General features: G+C 54.7%; 1 protein-coding gene across 3 annotated transcripts in view; it reads right to left on the bottom strand.

Moving 5' to 3' along the window:
• Nucleotides 1-11,213: 11,213 nt before the first annotated feature.
• The window catches only part of nmt1a (N-myristoyltransferase 1a), a 128,531-nt gene continuing 120,553 nt past the window's right edge, over nt 11,214-19,191 (bottom strand). For all 3 annotated transcript variants that reach the window (XM_085966646.1, XM_085966644.1, XM_085966647.1), the window contains one exon: nt 11,214-11,271. In XM_085966646.1, coding sequence (XP_085822772.1) covers nt 11,251-11,271 — 21 coding nt within the window. In that variant the 3' untranslated portion in view covers nt 11,214-11,250. The remainder of the gene's footprint in view (nt 11,272-19,191) is intronic.

The following is a 19,191-nucleotide window of genomic DNA, read 5'->3' as shown; positions in this document are numbered from 1 at the left end:
TCTACACCCTCTGAGCCTTTCACACTCTGACTATCCCAGTTAATATTGGGGAAGTTGAAATCCCCCATTATTATTACCCTATTTGCACATTCCTCTGAGATTTGCCTACATATCTGTTCCTCTATCTCCCCCTGACTGTTTGGAGGCCTATAGTACACTCCCAGCAAAGTGCTTGCCCCCTTTTTGTTTTTAAGCTCCACCCATATGGCCTCATTAGAGGACCCTGCTAATATATCATCCCTCCTTACTGCAGTAATTGACTCCTTAATTAATATTGCAACACCCCCTCCTCTTATACCTCCCCCTCTGTCTCGCCTGAAGATTCTGTACCCCGGAATATTGAGCTGCCAGTCTTGCCCTTCCCTCAACCATGTCTCCGTGATAGCAACAATATCATACTCCCATGTGTTTATCAACACCTTCAGTTCATCCACCTTATTTGCAAGACTCCTTGCATTAAAATAGATGCCATCCAGCCTTGCCCTTATATATTTGCCCTGTCTACCAAGCTGACTTGTTTTTTTCTCTATAATTGGCAGCACATCCCCCCCTATTTCAGCTCCCCTCTGTATCCCATCCCCCTGCCAAGTTAGTTTAAACCCCCCCCCCAACAGTGCTAGCAAACCTCCCCGCAAGGGTATTTGTCCCGCTCTGGTTCAGGTGCAACCCGTCCGACTTGTACAAGTCCCACCTTTCCCAGAAGCAGGCCCAGTGATCCAGGAAAGTAAAACCCTCCCCCCTACACCAACTCTTTAGCCACGCATTCATCTGCTCTATCCTCCCATTCCTATACTTACTAGCACGTGGCACTGGGAGTAATCCAGAGATTACAACCTTTGAGATCCTGCTCTTTAATCTGTTACCTAGCTCCCTAAATTCTTGATGCAGGACCTCATCCCTCTTTTTACCTATGTCGTTGGTACCAATGTGGACCACGACCACTGGCTGTTCACCCTCCCCCTCCAGAATGCCCTGCAGCCGCTCAGTGACATCCTTGACCCTGGCACCAGGGAGGCAACAAATCATCCTGGATTCACGTCTACGGCCACAGAAACGCCTATCTGTTCCCCTTACTATAGAATCCCCTACCACTATTGCTCTCCCACTCTTTTTCCCCCCTTCCTGGGCAGCAGGAGCACCCCCAGTGCCAGGAAGTTGGCTGCTGCTGCCTTCCCCTGGTGAGTCATCCCCCTCAACAGTATCCAAAGCGGTATACTTGTTTGAAAGAGGGCAGATGTACAGCAGTTGAATTTCTAACACTGACCCAATGGAAGGCTAGTTTCTGCAACGATGTAAAACATGGTCCCTGAGCTCAGTGAAACTTTATATCCGTGGCAATAAATTACAGCAAACAAAATGGAACAAGGTTTACATTTAAAATAAAAATAGAAAACTGTCCAAATGGAGGTTACTTCAGGTGGTTAAAAGGATCAGGCTAGTGTAGATCCCACGAAAACATGAACATAATCCAACCGACTCAGAAACGAGATGGTTCCACCAGGGTTAATATACCTCTCAACGTGGTTCATTGGCCAGCTTGTTACAGATCACCAAACCTTGCCAACTGCCCACTAGTCCCATACTTAGAAAGGTACCTGCCCCGACAACACAGGGGTGGTACAGATAATCTTTGGATTGTACAAGAGTATTTTACACACAAATTAGTTTGATGAATCAGCATTAAAATCAGTCAATTTAGAGTTTTCACCTCAATGTAATGCCATTTAATTATCCATCCATCCATCCATGAAATTTATTGTGGTTATCACAGGAGGAGAGAGTAAAAGAAAAGGAGATGCGGAGAAAGAGAGGAAGTGTGCGAGTGAGAGGATGACAACCAGAGAATGTGACACAGAGTAAATTCGATTCAGCTGCTAGACAGAGAGCGACAGGTAAGGATTACACACAAAGGGAGAGACACACATATAAGAAAGGGGCGGGGGGGAGAGCGAGAGAGGGAAAGAGCGAGCGAGAGGGGTGCAGAGATGTACCCCATGGTGGGAACACTACATTTTAATCGTATTGCTGACCTCCGGATATTGCAGCATGTCTAGTTTCCTGCAGTCAATGGCTTACATCAACAGTTGTGTGTTTGCAATTTCTGGTATAAAACCTGGTTCTTAACACAAGTTTCAACCTCTCTCATCCCTGCACATTACTCTTCACATGTTTAATACCTCTCCTCTCCCAAACTTTGAACAGAAAATATATAAAAATGGTGTGTGAAGGCAGGACTTTTTGGCAATCTGTAGTTTCAGTGCACAGCATCCACTTTAAAAACTCCCCAAAGCACAGAGAGAACCCCACATTTCTAATATCTAGAATCACCCAACTGAGTCCCAGCCAGCACAACCCTCTGCATTGGAAAGGCTGCTCAAGACTGTTCAAAGCGTGCGCGACGAATCAGATCGCCCAAAGGCTCCACGACAGAACATTCATCCACCGAAAGAAATCTACTCTGGTTATAATGTTAAGCAATAGGATTCTTAAAGAGTTTTAATAAACGAGACATGTTTTAGTCGACGTGGTATTTTGGGCGAGGGAAAACGTGGTCAAAGCTCAGAGATAAAAACACGGCTTCAATCTTTGCACACTCTTGACATTGCCTTTTCCATTTTGACTGGTTCTAATCCATTTATTAAAATCATGTATAATGCATATATCTTGATTTTGACAGAGTTGGGCAGGGTAATAAATGTATGTGGGATGGTATAATCTGTAAACTCTGAGTTCCATTCCCTCCCATTTCTCGCGAGCTTCCAGGTTCAGCGGTGTTAGGCCAGAGGTCAGAGGGCATTTCTGATATGGCTGTTTGGTGGCTTTTTCCAGCTCCACTGATGGCAACTTTACTGTAGCACGAGCCCGACCTGCGGAGAAAGAACAGCGGGGGTCACCATTAGACCGAGGGGTGAACAGTGGGGTCACCATTAGACCGAGGGGGTGAACAGTGAGGGTCACCATTAGACCGAGGGGTGAACAGTGGGGTCACCATTAGACCGAGGGGTGAACAGTGAGGGTCACCATTAGACCGAGGGGTGAACAGTGAGGGTCACCATTAGACCGAGGGGGTGAACAGTGGGGGTCACCATTAGACCGAGGGGTGAACAGTGGGGTCACCATTAGACCGAGGGGTGAACAGTGAGGGTCACCATTAGACCGAGGAGTGAACAGTGGGGTCACCATTAGACCGAGGGGTGAACAGTGAGGGTCACCATTAGACCGAGGGGGTGAACAGTGAGGTCACCATTAGACCGAGGGGTGAACAGTGAGGGTCACCATTAGACCGAGGGGTGAACAGTGAGGGTCACCATTAGACCGAGGGGTGAACAGTGAGGGTCACCATTAGACCGAGGGGTGAACAGTGAGGGTCACCATTAGACCGAGGGGTGAACAGTGAGGGTCACCATTAGACCGAGGGGTGAACAGTGAGGGTCACCATTAGACCGAGGGGTGAACAGTGAGGTCACCATTAGACCGAGGGGTGAACAGTGAGGGTCACCATTAGACCGAGGGGGGTCACCATTAGACCGAGGGGTGAACAGTGAGGGTCACCATTAGACCGAGGGGTGAACAGTGAGGGTCACCATTAGACCGAGGGGTGAACAGTGAGGGTCACCATTAGACCGAGGGGTGAACAGTGAGGGTCACCATTAGACCGAGGGGTGAACAGTGAGGGTCACCATTAGACCGAGGGGTGAACAGTGAGGGTCACCATTAGACCGAGGGGTGAACAGTGAGGGTCACCATTAGACCGAGGGGTGAACAGTGAGGGTCACCATTAGACCGAGGGGTGAACAGTGAGGGTCACCATTAGACCGAGGGGTGAACAGTGAGGGTCACCATTAGACCGAGGGGTGAACAGTGAGGGTCACCATTAGACCGAGGGGTGAACAGTGAGGGTCACCATTAGACCGAGGGGTGAACAGTGAGGGTCACCATTAGACCGAGGGGTGAACAGTGAGGGTCACCATTAGACCGAGGGGTGAACAGTGAGGGTCACCATTAGACCGAGGGGTGAACAGTGAGGGTCACCATTAGACCGAGGGGTGAACAGTGAGGGTCACCATTAGACCGAGGGGTGAACAGTGAGGGTCACCATTAGACCGAGGGGTGAACAGTGAGGGTCACCATTAGACCGAGGGGTGAACAGTGAGGGTCACCATTAGACCGAGGGGTGAACAGTGAGGGTCACCATTAGACCGAGGGGTGAACAGTGAGGGTCACCATTAGACCGAGGGGTGAACAGTGAGGGTCACCATTAGACCGAGGGGTGAACAGTGAGGGTCACCATTAGACCGAGGGGTGAACAGTGAGGGTCACCATTAGACCGAGGGGTGAACAGTGAGGGTCACCATTAGACCGAGGGGTGAACAGTGAGGGTCACCATTAGACCGAGGGGTGAACAGTGAGGGTCACCATTAGACCGAGGGGTGAACAGTGAGGGTCACCATTAGACCGAGGGGTGAACAGTGAGGGTCACCATTAGACCGAGGGGTGAACAGTGAGGGTCACCATTAGACCGAGGGGTGAACAGTGAGGGTCACCATTAGACCGAGGGGTGAACAGTGAGGGTCACCATTAGACCGAGGGGTGAACAGTGAGGGTCACCATTAGACCGAGGGGTGAACAGTGAGGGTCACCATTAGACCGAGGGGTGAACAGTGAGGGTCACCATTAGACCGAGGGGTGAACAGTGAGGGTCACCATTAGACCGAGGGGTGAACAGTGAGGGTCACCATTAGACCGAGGGGTGAACAGTGAGGGTCACCATTAGACCGAGGGGTGAACAGTGAGGGTCACCATTAGACCGAGGGGTGAACAGTGAGGGTCACCATTAGACCGAGGGGTGAACAGTGAGGGTCACCATTAGACCGAGGGGTGAACAGTGAGGGTCACCATTAGACCGAGGGGTGAACAGTGAGGGTCACCATTAGACCGAGGGGTGAACAGTGAGGGTCACCATTAGACCGAGGGGTGAACAGTGAGGGTCACCATTAGACCGAGGGGTGAACAGTGAGGGTCACCATTAGACCGAGGGGTGAACAGTGAGGGTCACCATTAGACCGAGGGGTGAACAGTGAGGGTCACCATTAGACCGAGGGGTGAACAGTGAGGGTCACCATTAGACCGAGGGGTGAACAGTGAGGGTCACCATTAGACCGAGGGGTGAACAGTGAGGGTCACCATTAGACCGAGGGGTGAACAGTGAGGGTCACCATTAGACCGAGGGGTGAACAGTGAGGGTCACCATTAGACCGAGGGGTGAACAGTGAGGGTCACCATTAGACCGAGGGGTGAACAGTGAGGGTCACCATTAGACCGAGGGGTGAACAGTGAGGGTCACCATTAGACCGAGGGGTGAACAGTGAGGGTCACCATTAGACCGAGGGGTGAACAGTGAGGGTCACCATTAGACCGAGGGGTGAACAGTGAGGGTCACCATTAGACCGAGGGGTGAACAGTGAGGGTCACCATTAGACCGAGGGGTGAACAGTGAGGGTCACCATTAGACCGAGGGGTGAACAGTGAGGGTCACCATTAGACCGAGGGGTGAACAGTGAGGGTCACCATTAGACCGAGGGGTGAACAGTGAGGGTCACCATTAGACCGAGGGGTGAACAGTGAGGGTCACCATTAGACCGAGGGTGTGAACAGTGAGGGTCACCATTAGACCGAGGGGTGAACAGTGAGGGTCACCATTAGACCGAGGGGTGAACAGTGAGGGTCACCATTAGACCGAGGGGTGAACAGTGAGGGTCACCATTAGACCGAGGGGTGAACAGTGAGGGTCACCATTAGACCGAGGGGTGAACAGTGAGGGTCACCATTAGACCGAGGGGTGAACAGTGAGGGTCACCATTAGACCGAGGGGTGAACAGTGAGGGTCACCATTAGACCGAGGGGTGAACAGTGAGGGTCACCATTAGACCGAGGGGTGAACAGTGAGGGTCACCATTAGACCGAGGGGTGAACAGTGAGGGTCACCATTAGACCGAGGGGTGAACAGTGAGGGTCACCATTAGACCGAGGGGTGAACAGTGAGGGTCACCATTAGACCGAGGGGTGAACAGTGAGGGTCACCATTAGACCGAGGGGTGAACAGTGAGGGTCACCATTAGACCGAGGGGTGAACAGTGAGGGTCACCATTAGACCGAGGGGTGAACAGTGAGGGTCACCATTAGACCGAGGGGTGAACAGTGAGGGTCACCATTAGACCGAGGGGTGAACAGTGAGGGTCACCATTAGACCGAGGGGTGAACAGTGAGGGTCACCATTAGACCGAGGGGTGAACAGTGAGGGTCACCATTAGACCGAGGGGTGAACAGTGAGGGTCACCATTAGACCGAGGGGTGAACAGTGAGGGTCACCATTAGACCGAGGGGTGAACAGTGAGGGTCACCATTAGACCGAGGGGTGAACAGTGAGGGTCACCATTAGACCGAGGGGTGAACAGTGAGGGTCACCATTAGACCGAGGGGTGAACAGTGAGGGTCACCATTAGACCGAGGGGTGAACAGTGAGGGTCACCATTAGACCGAGGGGTGAACAGTGAGGGTCACCATTAGACCGAGGGGTGAACAGTGAGGGTCACCATTAGACCGAGGGGTGAACAGTGAGGGTCACCATTAGACCGAGGGGTGAACAGTGAGGGTCACCATTAGACCGAGGGGTGAACAGTGAGGGTCACCATTAGACCGAGGGGTGAACAGTGAGGGTCACCATTAGACCGAGGGGTGAACAGTGAGGGTCACCATTAGACCGAGGGGTGAACAGTGAGGGTCACCATTAGACCGAGGGGTGAACAGTGAGGGTCACCATTAGACCGAGGGGTGAACAGTGAGGGTCACCATTAGACCGAGGGGTGAACAGTGAGGGTCACCATTAGACCGAGGGGTGAACAGTGAGGGTCACCATTAGACCGAGGGGTGAACAGTGAGGGTCACCATTAGACCGAGGGGTGAACAGTGAGGGTCACCATTAGACCGAGGGGTGAACAGTGAGGGTCACCATTAGACCGAGGGGTGAACAGTGAGGGTCACCATTAGACCGAGGGGTGAACAGTGAGGGTCACCATTAGACCGAGGGGTGAACAGTGAGGGTCACCATTAGACCGAGGGGTGAACAGTGAGGGTCACCATTAGACCGAGGGGTGAACAGTGAGGGTCACCATTAGACCGAGGGGTGAACAGTGAGGGTCACCATTAGACCGAGGGGTGAACAGTGAGGGTCACCATTAGACCGAGGGGTGAACAGTGAGGGTCACCATTAGACCGAGGGGTGAACAGTGAGGGTCACCATTAGACCGAGGGGTGAACAGTGAGGGTCACCATTAGACCGAGGGGTGAACAGTGAGGGTCACCATTAGACCGAGGGGTGAACAGTGAGGGTCACCATTAGACCGAGGGGTGAACAGTGAGGGTCACCATTAGACCGAGGGGTGAACAGTGAGGGTCACCATTAGACCGAGGGGTGAACAGTGAGGGTCACCATTAGACCGAGGGGTGAACAGTGAGGGTCACCATTAGACCGAGGGGTGAACAGTGAGGGTCACCATTAGACCGAGGGGTGAACAGTGAGGGTCACCATTAGACCGAGGGGTGAACAGTGAGGGTCACCATTAGACCGAGGGGTGAACAGTGAGGGTCACCATTAGACCGAGGGGTGAACAGTGAGGGTCACCATTAGACCGAGGGGTGAACAGTGAGGGTCACCATTAGACCGAGGGGTGAACAGTGAGGGTCACCATTAGACCGAGGGGTGAACAGTGAGGGTCACCATTAGACCGAGGGGTGAACAGTGAGGGTCACCATTAGACCGAGGGGTGAACAGTGAGGGTCACCATTAGACCGAGGGGTGAACAGTGAGGGTCACCATTAGACCGAGGGGTGAACAGTGAGGGTCACCATTAGACCGAGGGGTGAACAGTGAGGGTCACCATTAGACCGAGGGGTGAACAGTGAGGGTCACCATTAGACCGAGGGGTGAACAGTGAGGGTCACCATTAGACCGAGGGGTGAACAGTGAGGGTCACCATTAGACCGAGGGGTGAACAGTGAGGGTCACCATTAGACCGAGGGGTGAACAGTGAGGGTCACCATTAGACCGAGGGGTGAACAGTGAGGGTCACCATTAGACCGAGGGGTGAACAGTGAGGGTCACCATTAGACCGAGGGGTGAACAGTGAGGGTCACCATTAGACCGAGGGGTGAACAGTGAGGGTCACCATTAGACCGAGGGGTGAACAGTGAGGGTCACCATTAGACCGAGGGGTGAACAGTGAGGGTCACCATTAGACCGAGGGGTGAACAGTGAGGGTCACCATTAGACCGAGGGGTGAACAGTGAGGGTCACCATTAGACCGAGGGGTGAACAGTGAGGGTCACCATTAGACCGAGGGGTGAACAGTGAGGGTCACCATTAGACCGAGGGGTGAACAGTGAGGGTCACCATTAGACCGAGGGGTGAACAGTGAGGGTCACCATTAGACCGAGGGGTGAACAGTGAGGGTCACCATTAGACCGAGGGGTGAACAGTGAGGGTCACCATTAGACCGAGGGGTGAACAGTGAGGGTCACCATTAGACCGAGGGGTGAACAGTGAGGGTCACCATTAGACCGAGGGGTGAACAGTGAGGGTCACCATTAGACCGAGGGGTGAACAGTGAGGGTCACCATTAGACCGAGGGGTGAACAGTGAGGGTCACCATTAGACCGAGGGGTGAACAGTGAGGGTCACCATTAGACCGAGGGGTGAACAGTGAGGGTCACCATTAGACCGAGGGGTGAACAGTGAGGGTCACCATTAGACCGAGGGGTGAACAGTGAGGGTCACCATTAGACCGAGGGGTGAACAGTGAGGGTCACCATTAGACCGAGGGGTGAACAGTGAGGGTCACCATTAGACCGAGGGGTGAACAGTGAGGGTCACCATTAGACCGAGGGGTGAACAGTGAGGGTCACCATTAGACCGAGGGGTGAACAGTGAGGGTCACCATTAGACCGAGGGGTGAACAGTGAGGGTCACCATTAGACCGAGGGGTGAACAGTGAGGGTCACCATTAGACCGAGGGGTGAACAGTGAGGGTCACCATTAGACCGAGGGGTGAACAGTGAGGGTCACCATTAGACCGAGGGGTGAACAGTGAGGGTCACCATTAGACCGAGGGGTGAACAGTGAGGGTCACCATTAGACCGAGGGGTGAACAGTGAGGGTCACCATTAGACCGAGGGGTGAACAGTGAGGGTCACCATTAGACCGAGGGGTGAACAGTGAGGGTCACCATTAGACCGAGGGGTGAACAGTGAGGGTCACCATTAGACCGAGGGGTGAACAGTGAGGGTCACCATTAGACCGAGGGGTGAACAGTGAGGGTCACCATTAGACCGAGGGGTGAACAGTGAGGGTCACCATTAGACCGAGGGGTGAACAGTGAGGGTCACCATTAGACCGAGGGGTGAACAGTGAGGGTCACCATTAGACCGAGGGGTGAACAGTGAGGGTCACCATTAGACCGAGGGGTGAACAGTGAGGGTCACCATTAGACCGAGGGGTGAACAGTGAGGGTCACCATTAGACCGAGGGGTGAACAGTGAGGGTCACCATTAGACCGAGGGGTGAACAGTGAGGGTCACCATTAGACCGAGGGGTGAACAGTGAGGGTCACCATTAGACCGAGGGGTGAACAGTGAGGGTCACCATTAGACCGAGGGGTGAACAGTGAGGGTCACCATTAGACCGAGGGGTGAACAGTGAGGGTCACCATTAGACCGAGGGGTGAACAGTGAGGGTCACCATTAGACCGAGGGGTGAACAGTGAGGGTCACCATTAGACCGAGGGGTGAACAGTGAGGGTCACCATTAGACCGAGGGGTGAACAGTGAGGGTCACCATTAGACCGAGGGGTGAACAGTGAGGGTCACCATTAGACCGAGGGGTGAACAGTGAGGGTCACCATTAGACCGAGGGGTGAACAGTGAGGGTCACCATTAGACCGAGGGGTGAACAGTGAGGGTCACCATTAGACCGAGGGGTGAACAGTGAGGGTCACCATTAGACCGAGGGGTGAACAGTGAGGGTCACCATTAGACCGAGGGGTGAACAGTGAGGGTCACCATTAGACCGAGGGGTGAACAGTGAGGGTCACCATTAGACCGAGGGGTGAACAGTGAGGGTCACCATTAGACCGAGGGGTGAACAGTGAGGGTCACCATTAGACCGAGGGGTGAACAGTGAGGGTCACCATTAGACCGAGGGGTGAACAGTGAGGGTCACCATTAGACCGAGGGGTGAACAGTGAGGGTCACCATTAGACCGAGGGGTGAACAGTGAGGGTCACCATTAGACCGAGGGGTGAACAGTGAGGGTCACCATTAGACCGAGGGGTGAACAGTGAGGGTCACCATTAGACCGAGGGGTGAACAGTGAGGGTCACCATTAGACCGAGGGGTGAACAGTGAGGGTCACCATTAGACCGAGGGGTGAACAGTGAGGGTCACCATTAGACCGAGGGGTGAACAGTGAGGGTCACCATTAGACCGAGGGGTGAACAGTGAGGGTCACCATTAGACCGAGGGGTGAACAGTGAGGGTCACCATTAGACCGAGGGGTGAACAGTGAGGGTCACCATTAGACCGAGGGGTGAACAGTGAGGGTCACCATTAGACCGAGGGGTGAACAGTGAGGGTCACCATTAGACCGAGGGGTGAACAGTGAGGGTCACCATTAGACCGAGGGGTGAACAGTGAGGGTCACCATTAGACCGAGGGGTGAACAGTGAGGGTCACCATTAGACCGAGGGGTGAACAGTGAGGGTCACCATTAGACCGAGGGGTGAACAGTGAGGGTCACCATTAGACCGAGGGGTGAACAGTGAGGGTCACCATTAGACCGAGGGGTGAACAGTGAGGGTCACCATTAGACCGAGGGGTGAACAGTGAGGGTCACCATTAGACCGAGGGGTGAACAGTGAGGGTCACCATTAGACCGAGGGGTGAACAGTGAGGGTCACCATTAGACCGAGGGGTGAACAGTGAGGGTCACCATTAGACCGAGGGGTGAACAGTGAGGGTCACCATTAGACCGAGGGGTGAACAGTGAGGGTCACCATTAGACCGAGGGGTGAACAGTGAGGGTCACCATTAGACCGAGGGGTGAACAGTGAGGGTCACCATTAGACCGAGGGGTGAACAGTGAGGGTCACCATTAGACCGAGGGGTTGGTGGCTTTTTCCAGCTCCACTGATGGCAACTTTACTGTAGCACGAGCCCGACCTGCGGAGAAAGAACAGCGGGGGTCACCATTAGACCGAGGGGTGAACAGTGGGGTCACCATTAGACCGAGGGGTGAACAGTGAGGGTCACCATTAGACCGAGGGGTGAACAGTGGGGTCACCATTAGACCGAGGGGTGAACAGTGAGGGTCACCATTAGACCGAGGGGTGAACAGTGAGGGTCACCATTAGACCGAGGGGTGAACAGTGAGGGTCACCATTAGACCGAGGGGTGAACAGTGAGGGTCACCATTAGACCGAGGGGTGAACAGTGAGGGTCACCATTAGACCGAGGGGTGAACAGTGAGGGTCACCATTAGACCGAGGGGTGAACAGTGAGGGTCACCATTAGACCGAGGGGTGAACAGTGAGGGTCACCATTAGACCGAGGGGTGAACAGTGAGGGTCACCATTAGACCGAGGGGTGAACAGTGAGGGTCACCATTAGACCGAGGGGTGAACAGTGAGGGTCACCATTAGACCGAGGGGTGAACAGTGAGGGTCACCATTAGACCGAGGGGTGAACAGTGAGGGTCACCATTAGACCGAGGGGTGAACAGTGAGGGTCACCATTAGACCGAGGGGTGAACAGTGAGGGTCACCATTAGACCGAGGGGTGAACAGTGAGGGTCACCATTAGACCGAGGGGTGAACAGTGAGGGTCACCATTAGACCGAGGGGTGAACAGTGAGGGTCACCATTAGACCGAGGGGTGAACAGTGAGGGTCACCATTAGACCGAGGGGTGAACAGTGAGGGTCACCATTAGACCGAGGGGTGAACAGTGAGGGTCACCATTAGACCGAGGGGTGAACAGTGAGGGTCACCATTAGACCGAGGGGTGAACAGTGAGGGTCACCATTAGACCGAGGGGTGAACAGTGAGGGTCACCATTAGACCGAGGGGTGAACAGTGAGGGTCACCATTAGACCGAGGGGTGAACAGTGAGGGTCACCATTAGACCGAGGGGTGAACAGTGAGGGTCACCATTAGACCGAGGGGTGAACAGTGAGGGTCACCATTAGACCGAGGGGTGAACAGTGAGGGTCACCATTAGACCGAGGGGTGAACAGTGAGGGTCACCATTAGACCGAGGGGTGAACAGTGAGGGTCACCATTAGACCGAGGGGTGAACAGTGAGGGTCACCATTAGACCGAGGGGTGAACAGTGAGGGTCACCATTAGACCGAGGGGTGAACAGTGAGGGTCACCATTAGACCGAGGGGTGAACAGTGAGGGTCACCATTAGACCGAGGGGTGAACAGTGAGGGTCACCATTAGACCGAGGGGTGAACAGTGAGGGTCACCATTAGACCGAGGGGTGAACAGTGAGGGTCACCATTAGACCGAGGGGTGAACAGTGAGGGTCACCATTAGACCGAGGGGTGAACAGTGAGGGTCACCATTAGACCGAGGGGTGAACAGTGAGGGTCACCATTAGACCGAGGGGTGAACAGTGAGGGTCACCATTAGACCGAGGGGTGAACAGTGAGGGTCACCATTAGACCGAGGGGTGAACAGTGAGGGTCACCATTAGACCGAGGGGTGAACAGTGAGGGTCACCATTAGACCGAGGGGTGAACAGTGAGGGTCACCATTAGACCGAGGGGTGAACAGTGAGGGTCACCATTAGACCGAGGGGTGAACAGTGAGGGTCACCATTAGACCGAGGGGTGAACAGTGAGGGTCACCATTAGACCGAGGGGTGAACAGTGAGGGTCACCATTAGACCGAGGGGTGAACAGTGAGGGTCACCATTAGACCGAGGGGTGAACAGTGAGGGTCACCATTAGACCGAGGGGTGAACAGTGAGGGTCACCATTAGACCGAGGGGTGAACAGTGAGGGTCACCATTAGACCGAGGGGTGAACAGTGAGGGTCACCATTAGACCGAGGGGTGAACAGTGAGGGTCACCATTAGACCGAGGGGTGAACAGTGAGGGTCACCATTAGACCGAGGGGTGAACAGTGAGGGTCACCATTAGACCGAGGGGTGAACAGTGAGGGTCACCATTAGACCGAGGGGTGAACAGTGAGGGTCACCATTAGACCGAGGGGTGAACAGTGAGGGTCACCATTAGACCGAGGGGTGAACAGTGAGGGTCACCATTAGACCGAGGGGTGAACAGTGAGGGTCACCATTAGACCGAGGGGTGAACAGTGAGGGTCACCATTAGACCGAGGGGTGAACAGTGAGGGTCACCATTAGACCGAGGGGTGAACAGTGAGGGTCACCATTAGACCGAGGGGTGAACAGTGAGGGTCACCATTAGACCGAGGGGTGAACAGTGAGGGTCACCATTAGACCGAGGGGTGAACAGTGAGGGTCACCATTAGACCGAGGGGTGAACAGTGAGGGTCACCATTAGACCGAGGGGTGAACAGTGAGGGTCACCATTAGACCGAGGGGTGAACAGTGAGGGTCACCATTAGACCGAGGGGTGAACAGTGAGGGTCACCATTAGACCGAGGGGTGAACAGTGAGGGTCACCATTAGACCGAGGGGTGAACAGTGAGGGTCACCATTAGACCGAGGGGTGAACAGTGAGGGTCACCATTAGACCGAGGGGTGAACAGTGAGGGTCACCATTAGACCGAGGGGTGAACAGTGAGGGTCACCATTAGACCGAGGGGTGAACAGTGAGGGTCACCATTAGACCGAGGGGTGAACAGTGAGGGTCACCATTAGACCGAGGGGTGAACAGTGAGGGTCACCATTAGACCGAGGGGTGAACAGTGAGGGTCACCATTAGACCGAGGGGTGAACAGTGAGGGTCACCATTAGACCGAGGGGTGAACAGTGAGGGTCACCATTAGACCGAGGGGTGAACAGTGAGGGTCACCATTAGACCGAGGGGTGAACAGTGAGGGTCACCATTAGACCGAGGGGTGAACAGTGAGGGTCACCATTAGACCGAGGGGTGAACAGTGAGGGTCACCATTAGACCGAGGGGTGAACAGTGAGGGTCACCATTAGACCGAGGGGTGAACAGTGAGGGTCACCATTAGACCGAGGGGTGAACAGTGAGGGTCACCATTAGACCGAGGGGTGAACAGTGAGGGTCACCATTAGACCGAGGGGTGAACAGTGAGGGTCACCATTAGACCGAGGGGTGAACAGTGAGGGTCACCATTAGACCGAGGGGTGAACAGTGAGGGTCACCATTAGACCGAGGGGTGAACAGTGAGGGTCACCATTAGACCGAGGGGTGAACAGTGAGGGTCACCATTAGACCGAGGGGTGAACAGTGAGGGTCACCATTAGACCGAGGGGTGAACAGTGAGGGTCACCATTAGACCGAGGGAGTGAACAGTGAGGGTCACCATTAGACCGAGGGGTGAACAGTGAGGGTCACCATTAGACCGAGGGGTGAACAGTGAGGGTCACCATTAGACCGAGGGGTGAACAGTGAGGGTCACCATTAGACCGAGGGGTGAACAGTGAGGGTCACCATTAGACCGAGGGGTGAACAGTGAGGGTCACCATTAGACCGAGGGGTGAACAGTGAGGGTCACCATTAGACCGAGGGGTGAACAGTGAGGGTCACCATTAGACCGAGGGGTGAACAGTGAGGGTCACCATTAGACCGAGGGGTGAACAGTGAGGGTCACCATTAGACCGAGGGGTGAACAGTGAGGGTCACCATTAGACCGAGGGGTGAACAGTGAGGGTCACCATTAGACCGAGGGGTGAACAGTGAGGGTCACCATTAGACCGAGGGGTGAACAGTGAGGGTCACCATTAGACCGAGGGGTGAACAGTGAGGGTCACCATTAGACCGAGGGGTGAACAGTGAGGGTCACCATTAGACCGAGGGGTGAACAGTGAGGGTCACCATTAGACCGAGGGGTGAACAGTGAGGGTCACCATTAGACCGAGGGGTGAACAGTGAGGGTCACCATTAGACCGAGGGGTGAACAGTGAGGGTCACCATTAGACCGAGGGGTGAACAGTGAGGGTCACCATTAGACCGAGGGGTGAACAGTGAGGGTCACCATTAGACCGAGGGGTGAACAGTGAGGGTCACCATTAGACCGAGGGGTGAACAGTGAGGGTCACCATTAGACCGAGGGGTGAACAGTGAGGGTCACCATTAGACCGAGGGGTGAACAGTGAGGGTCACCATTAGACCGAGGGGTGAACAGTGAGGGTCACCATTAGACCGAGGGGTGAACAGTGAGGGTCACCATTAGACCGAGGGGTGAACAGTGAGGGTCACCATTAGACCGAGGGGTGAACAGTGAGGGTCACCATTAGACCGAGGGGTGAACAGTGAGGGTCACCATTAGACCGAGGGGTGAACAGTGAGGGTCACCATTAGACCGAGGGGTGAACAGTGAGGGTCACCATTAGACCGAGGGGTGAACAGTGAGGGTCACCATTAGACCGAGGGGTGAACAGTGAGGGTCACCATTAGACCGAGGGGTGAACAGTGAGGGTCACCATTAGACCGAGGGGTGAACAGTGAGGGTCACCATTAGACCGAGGGGTGAACAGTGAGGGTCACCATTAGACCGAGGGGTGAACAGTGAGGGTCACCATTAGACCGAGGGGTGAACAGTGAGGGTCACCATTAGACCGAGGGGTGAACAGTGAGGGTCACCATTAGACCGAGGGGTGAACAGTGAGGGTCACCATTAGACCGAGGGGTGAACAGTGAGGGTCACCATTAGACCGAGGGGTGAACAGTGAGGGTCACCATTAGACCGAGGGGTGAACAGTGAGGGTCACCATTAGACCGAGGGGTGAACAGTGAGGGTCACCATTAGACCGAGGGGTGAACAGTGAGGGTCACCATTAGACCGAGGGGTGAACAGTGAGGGTCACCATTAGACCGAGGGGTGAACAGTGAGGGTCACCATTAGACCGAGGGGTGAACAGTGAGGGTCACCATTAGACCGAGGGGTGAACAGTGAGGGTCACCATTAGACCGAGGGGTGAACAGTGAGGGTCACCATTAGACCGAGGGGTGAACAGTGAGGGTCACCATTAGACCGAGGGGTGAACAGTGAGGGTCACCATTAGACCGAGGGGTGAACAGTGAGGGTCACCATTAGACCGAGGGGTGAACAGTGAGGGTCACCATTAGACCGAGGGGTGAACAGTGAGGGTCACCATTAGACCGAGGGGTGAACAGTGAGGGTCACCATTAGACCGAGGGGTGAACAGTGAGGGTCACCATTAGACCGAGGGGTGAACAGTGAGGGTCACCATTAGACCGAGGGGTGAACAGTGAGGGTCACCATTAGACCGAGGGGTGAACAGTGAGGGTCACCATTAGACCGAGGGGTGAACAGTGAGGGTCACCATTAGACCGAGGGGTGAACAGTGAGGGTCACCATTAGACCGAGGGGTGAACAGTGAGGGTCACCATTAGACCGAGGGGTGAACAGTGAGGGTCACCATTAGACCGAGGGGTGAACAGTGAGGGTCACCATTAGACCGAGGGGTGAACAGTGAGGGTCACCATTAGACCGAGGGGTGAACAGTGAGGGTCACCATTAGACCGAGGGGTGAACAGTGAGGGTCACCATTAGACCGAGGGGTGAACAGTGAGGGTCACCATTAGACCGAGGGGTGAACAGTGAGGGTCACCATTAGACCGAGGGGTGAACAGTGAGGGTCACCATTAGACCGAGGGGTGAACAGTGAGGGTCACCATTAGACCGAGGGGTGAACAGTGAGGGTCACCATTAGACCGAGGGGTGAACAGTGAGGGTCACCATTAGACCGAGGGGTGAACAGTGAGGGTCACCATTAGACCGAGGGGTGAACAGTGAGGGTCACCATTAGACCGAGGGGTGAACAGTGAGGGTCACCATTAGACCGAGGGGTGAACAGTGAGGGTCACCATTAGACCGAGGGGTGAACAGTGAGGGTCACCATTAGACCGAGGGGTGAACAGTGAGGGTCACCATTAGACCGAGGGGTGAACAGTGAGGGTCACCATTAGACCGAGGGGTGAACAGTGAGGGTCACCATTAGACCGAGGGGTGAACAGTGAGGGTCACCATTAGACCGAGGGGTGAACAGTGAGGGTCACCATTAGACCGAGGGGTGAACAGTGAGGGTCACCATTAGACCGAGGGGTGAACAGTGAGGGTCACCATTAGACCGAGGGGTGAACAGTGAGGGTCACCATTAGACCGAGGGGTGAACAGTGAGGGTCACCATTAGACCGAGGGGTGAACAGTGAGGGTCACCATTAGACCGAGGGGTGAACAGTGAGGGTCACCATTAGACCGAGGGGTGAACAGTGAGGGTCACCATTAGACCGAGGGGTGAACAGTGAGGGTCACCATTAGACCGAGGGGTGAACAGTGAGGGTCACCATTAGACCGAGGGGTGAACAGTGAGGGTCACCATTAGACCGAGGGGTGAACAGTGAGGGTCACCATTAGACCGAGGGGTGAACAGTGAGGGTCACCATTAGACCGAGGGGTGAACAGTGAGGGTCACCATTAGACCGAGGGGTGAACAGTGAGGGTCACCATTAGACCGAGGGGTGAACAGTGAGGGTCACCATTAGACCGAGGGGTGAACAGTGAGGGTCACCATTAGACCGAGGGGTGAACAGTGAGGGTCACCATTAGACCGAGGGGTGAACAGTGAGGGTCACCATTAGACCGAGGGAGTGAACAGTGAGGGTCACCATTAGACCGAGGGGTGAACAGTGAGGGTCACCATTAGACCGAGGGGTGAACAGTGAGGGTCACCATTAGACCGAGGGGTGAACAGTGAGGGTCACCATTAGACCGAGGGGTGAACAGTGAGGGTCACCATTAGACCGAGGGGTGAACAGTGAGGGTCACCATTAGACCGAGGGGTGAACAGTGAGGGTCACCATTAGACCGAGGGGTGAACAGTGAGGGTCACCATTAGACCGAGGGGTGAACAGTGAGGGTCACCATTAGACCGAGGGGTGAACAGTGAGGGTCACCATTAGACCGAGGGGTGAACAGTGAGGGTCACCATTAGACCGAGGGGTGAACAGTGGGGTCACCATTAGACCGAGGGGTGAACAGTGAGGGTCACCATTAGACCGAGGGGTGAACAGTGAGGGTCACCATTAGACCGAGGGGTGAACAGTGAGGGTCACCATTAGACCGAGGGGTGAACAGTGAGGGTCACCATTAGACCGAGGGGTGAACAGTGAGGGTCACCATTAGACCGAGGGAGTGAACAGTGGGGGTCACCATTAGACCGAGGGGTGAACAGTGAGGGTCACCATTAGACCGAGGAGTGAACAGTGAGGGTCACCATTAGACCGAGGGGTGAACAGTGAGGGTCACCATTAGACCGAGGGGTGAACAGTGAGGGTCACCATTAGACCGAGGGTGTGAACAGTGAGGGTCACCATTAGACCGAGGGGTGAACAGTGGGGTCACCATTAGACCGAGGGGTGACAGTGAGGGTCACCATTAGACCGAGGGGTGAACAGTGAGGGTCACCATTAGACCGAGGGGTGAACAGTGAGGGTCACCATTAGACCGAGGGGTGAACAGTGAGGGTCACCATTAGACCGAGGGGTGAACAGTGAGGGTCACCATTAGACCGAGGGGTGAACAGTGAGGGTCACCATTAGACCGAGGGGTGAACAGTGAGGGTCACCATTAGACCGAGGGGTGAACAGTGAGGGTCACCATTAGACCGAGGGTGTGAACAGTGAGGGTCACCATTAGACCGAGGGGTGAACAGTGAGGGTCACCATTAGACCGAGGGGTGAACAGTGAGGGTCACCATTAGACCGAGGGGTGAACAGTGAGGGTCACCATTAGACCGAGGGGTGAACAGTGAGGGTCACCATTAGACCGAGGGGTGAACAGTGAGGGTCACCATTAGACCGAGGGGTGAACAGTGAGGGTCACCATTAGACCGAGGGGTGAACAGTGAGGGTCACCATTAGACCGAGGGGTGAACA

The sequence above is a fragment of the Somniosus microcephalus genome, chromosome 24 (genome assembly GCF_052327205.1).
Source record: "Somniosus microcephalus isolate GS21.2 chromosome 24, FLI_Smic_1.0, whole genome shotgun sequence".
Taxonomy (NCBI): Eukaryota; Metazoa; Chordata; class Chondrichthyes; order Squaliformes; family Somniosidae; genus Somniosus; species Somniosus microcephalus.
Note: the sequence above shows the minus strand (reverse complement) of the source record. Positions and strands in the feature narration are given on the sequence as shown.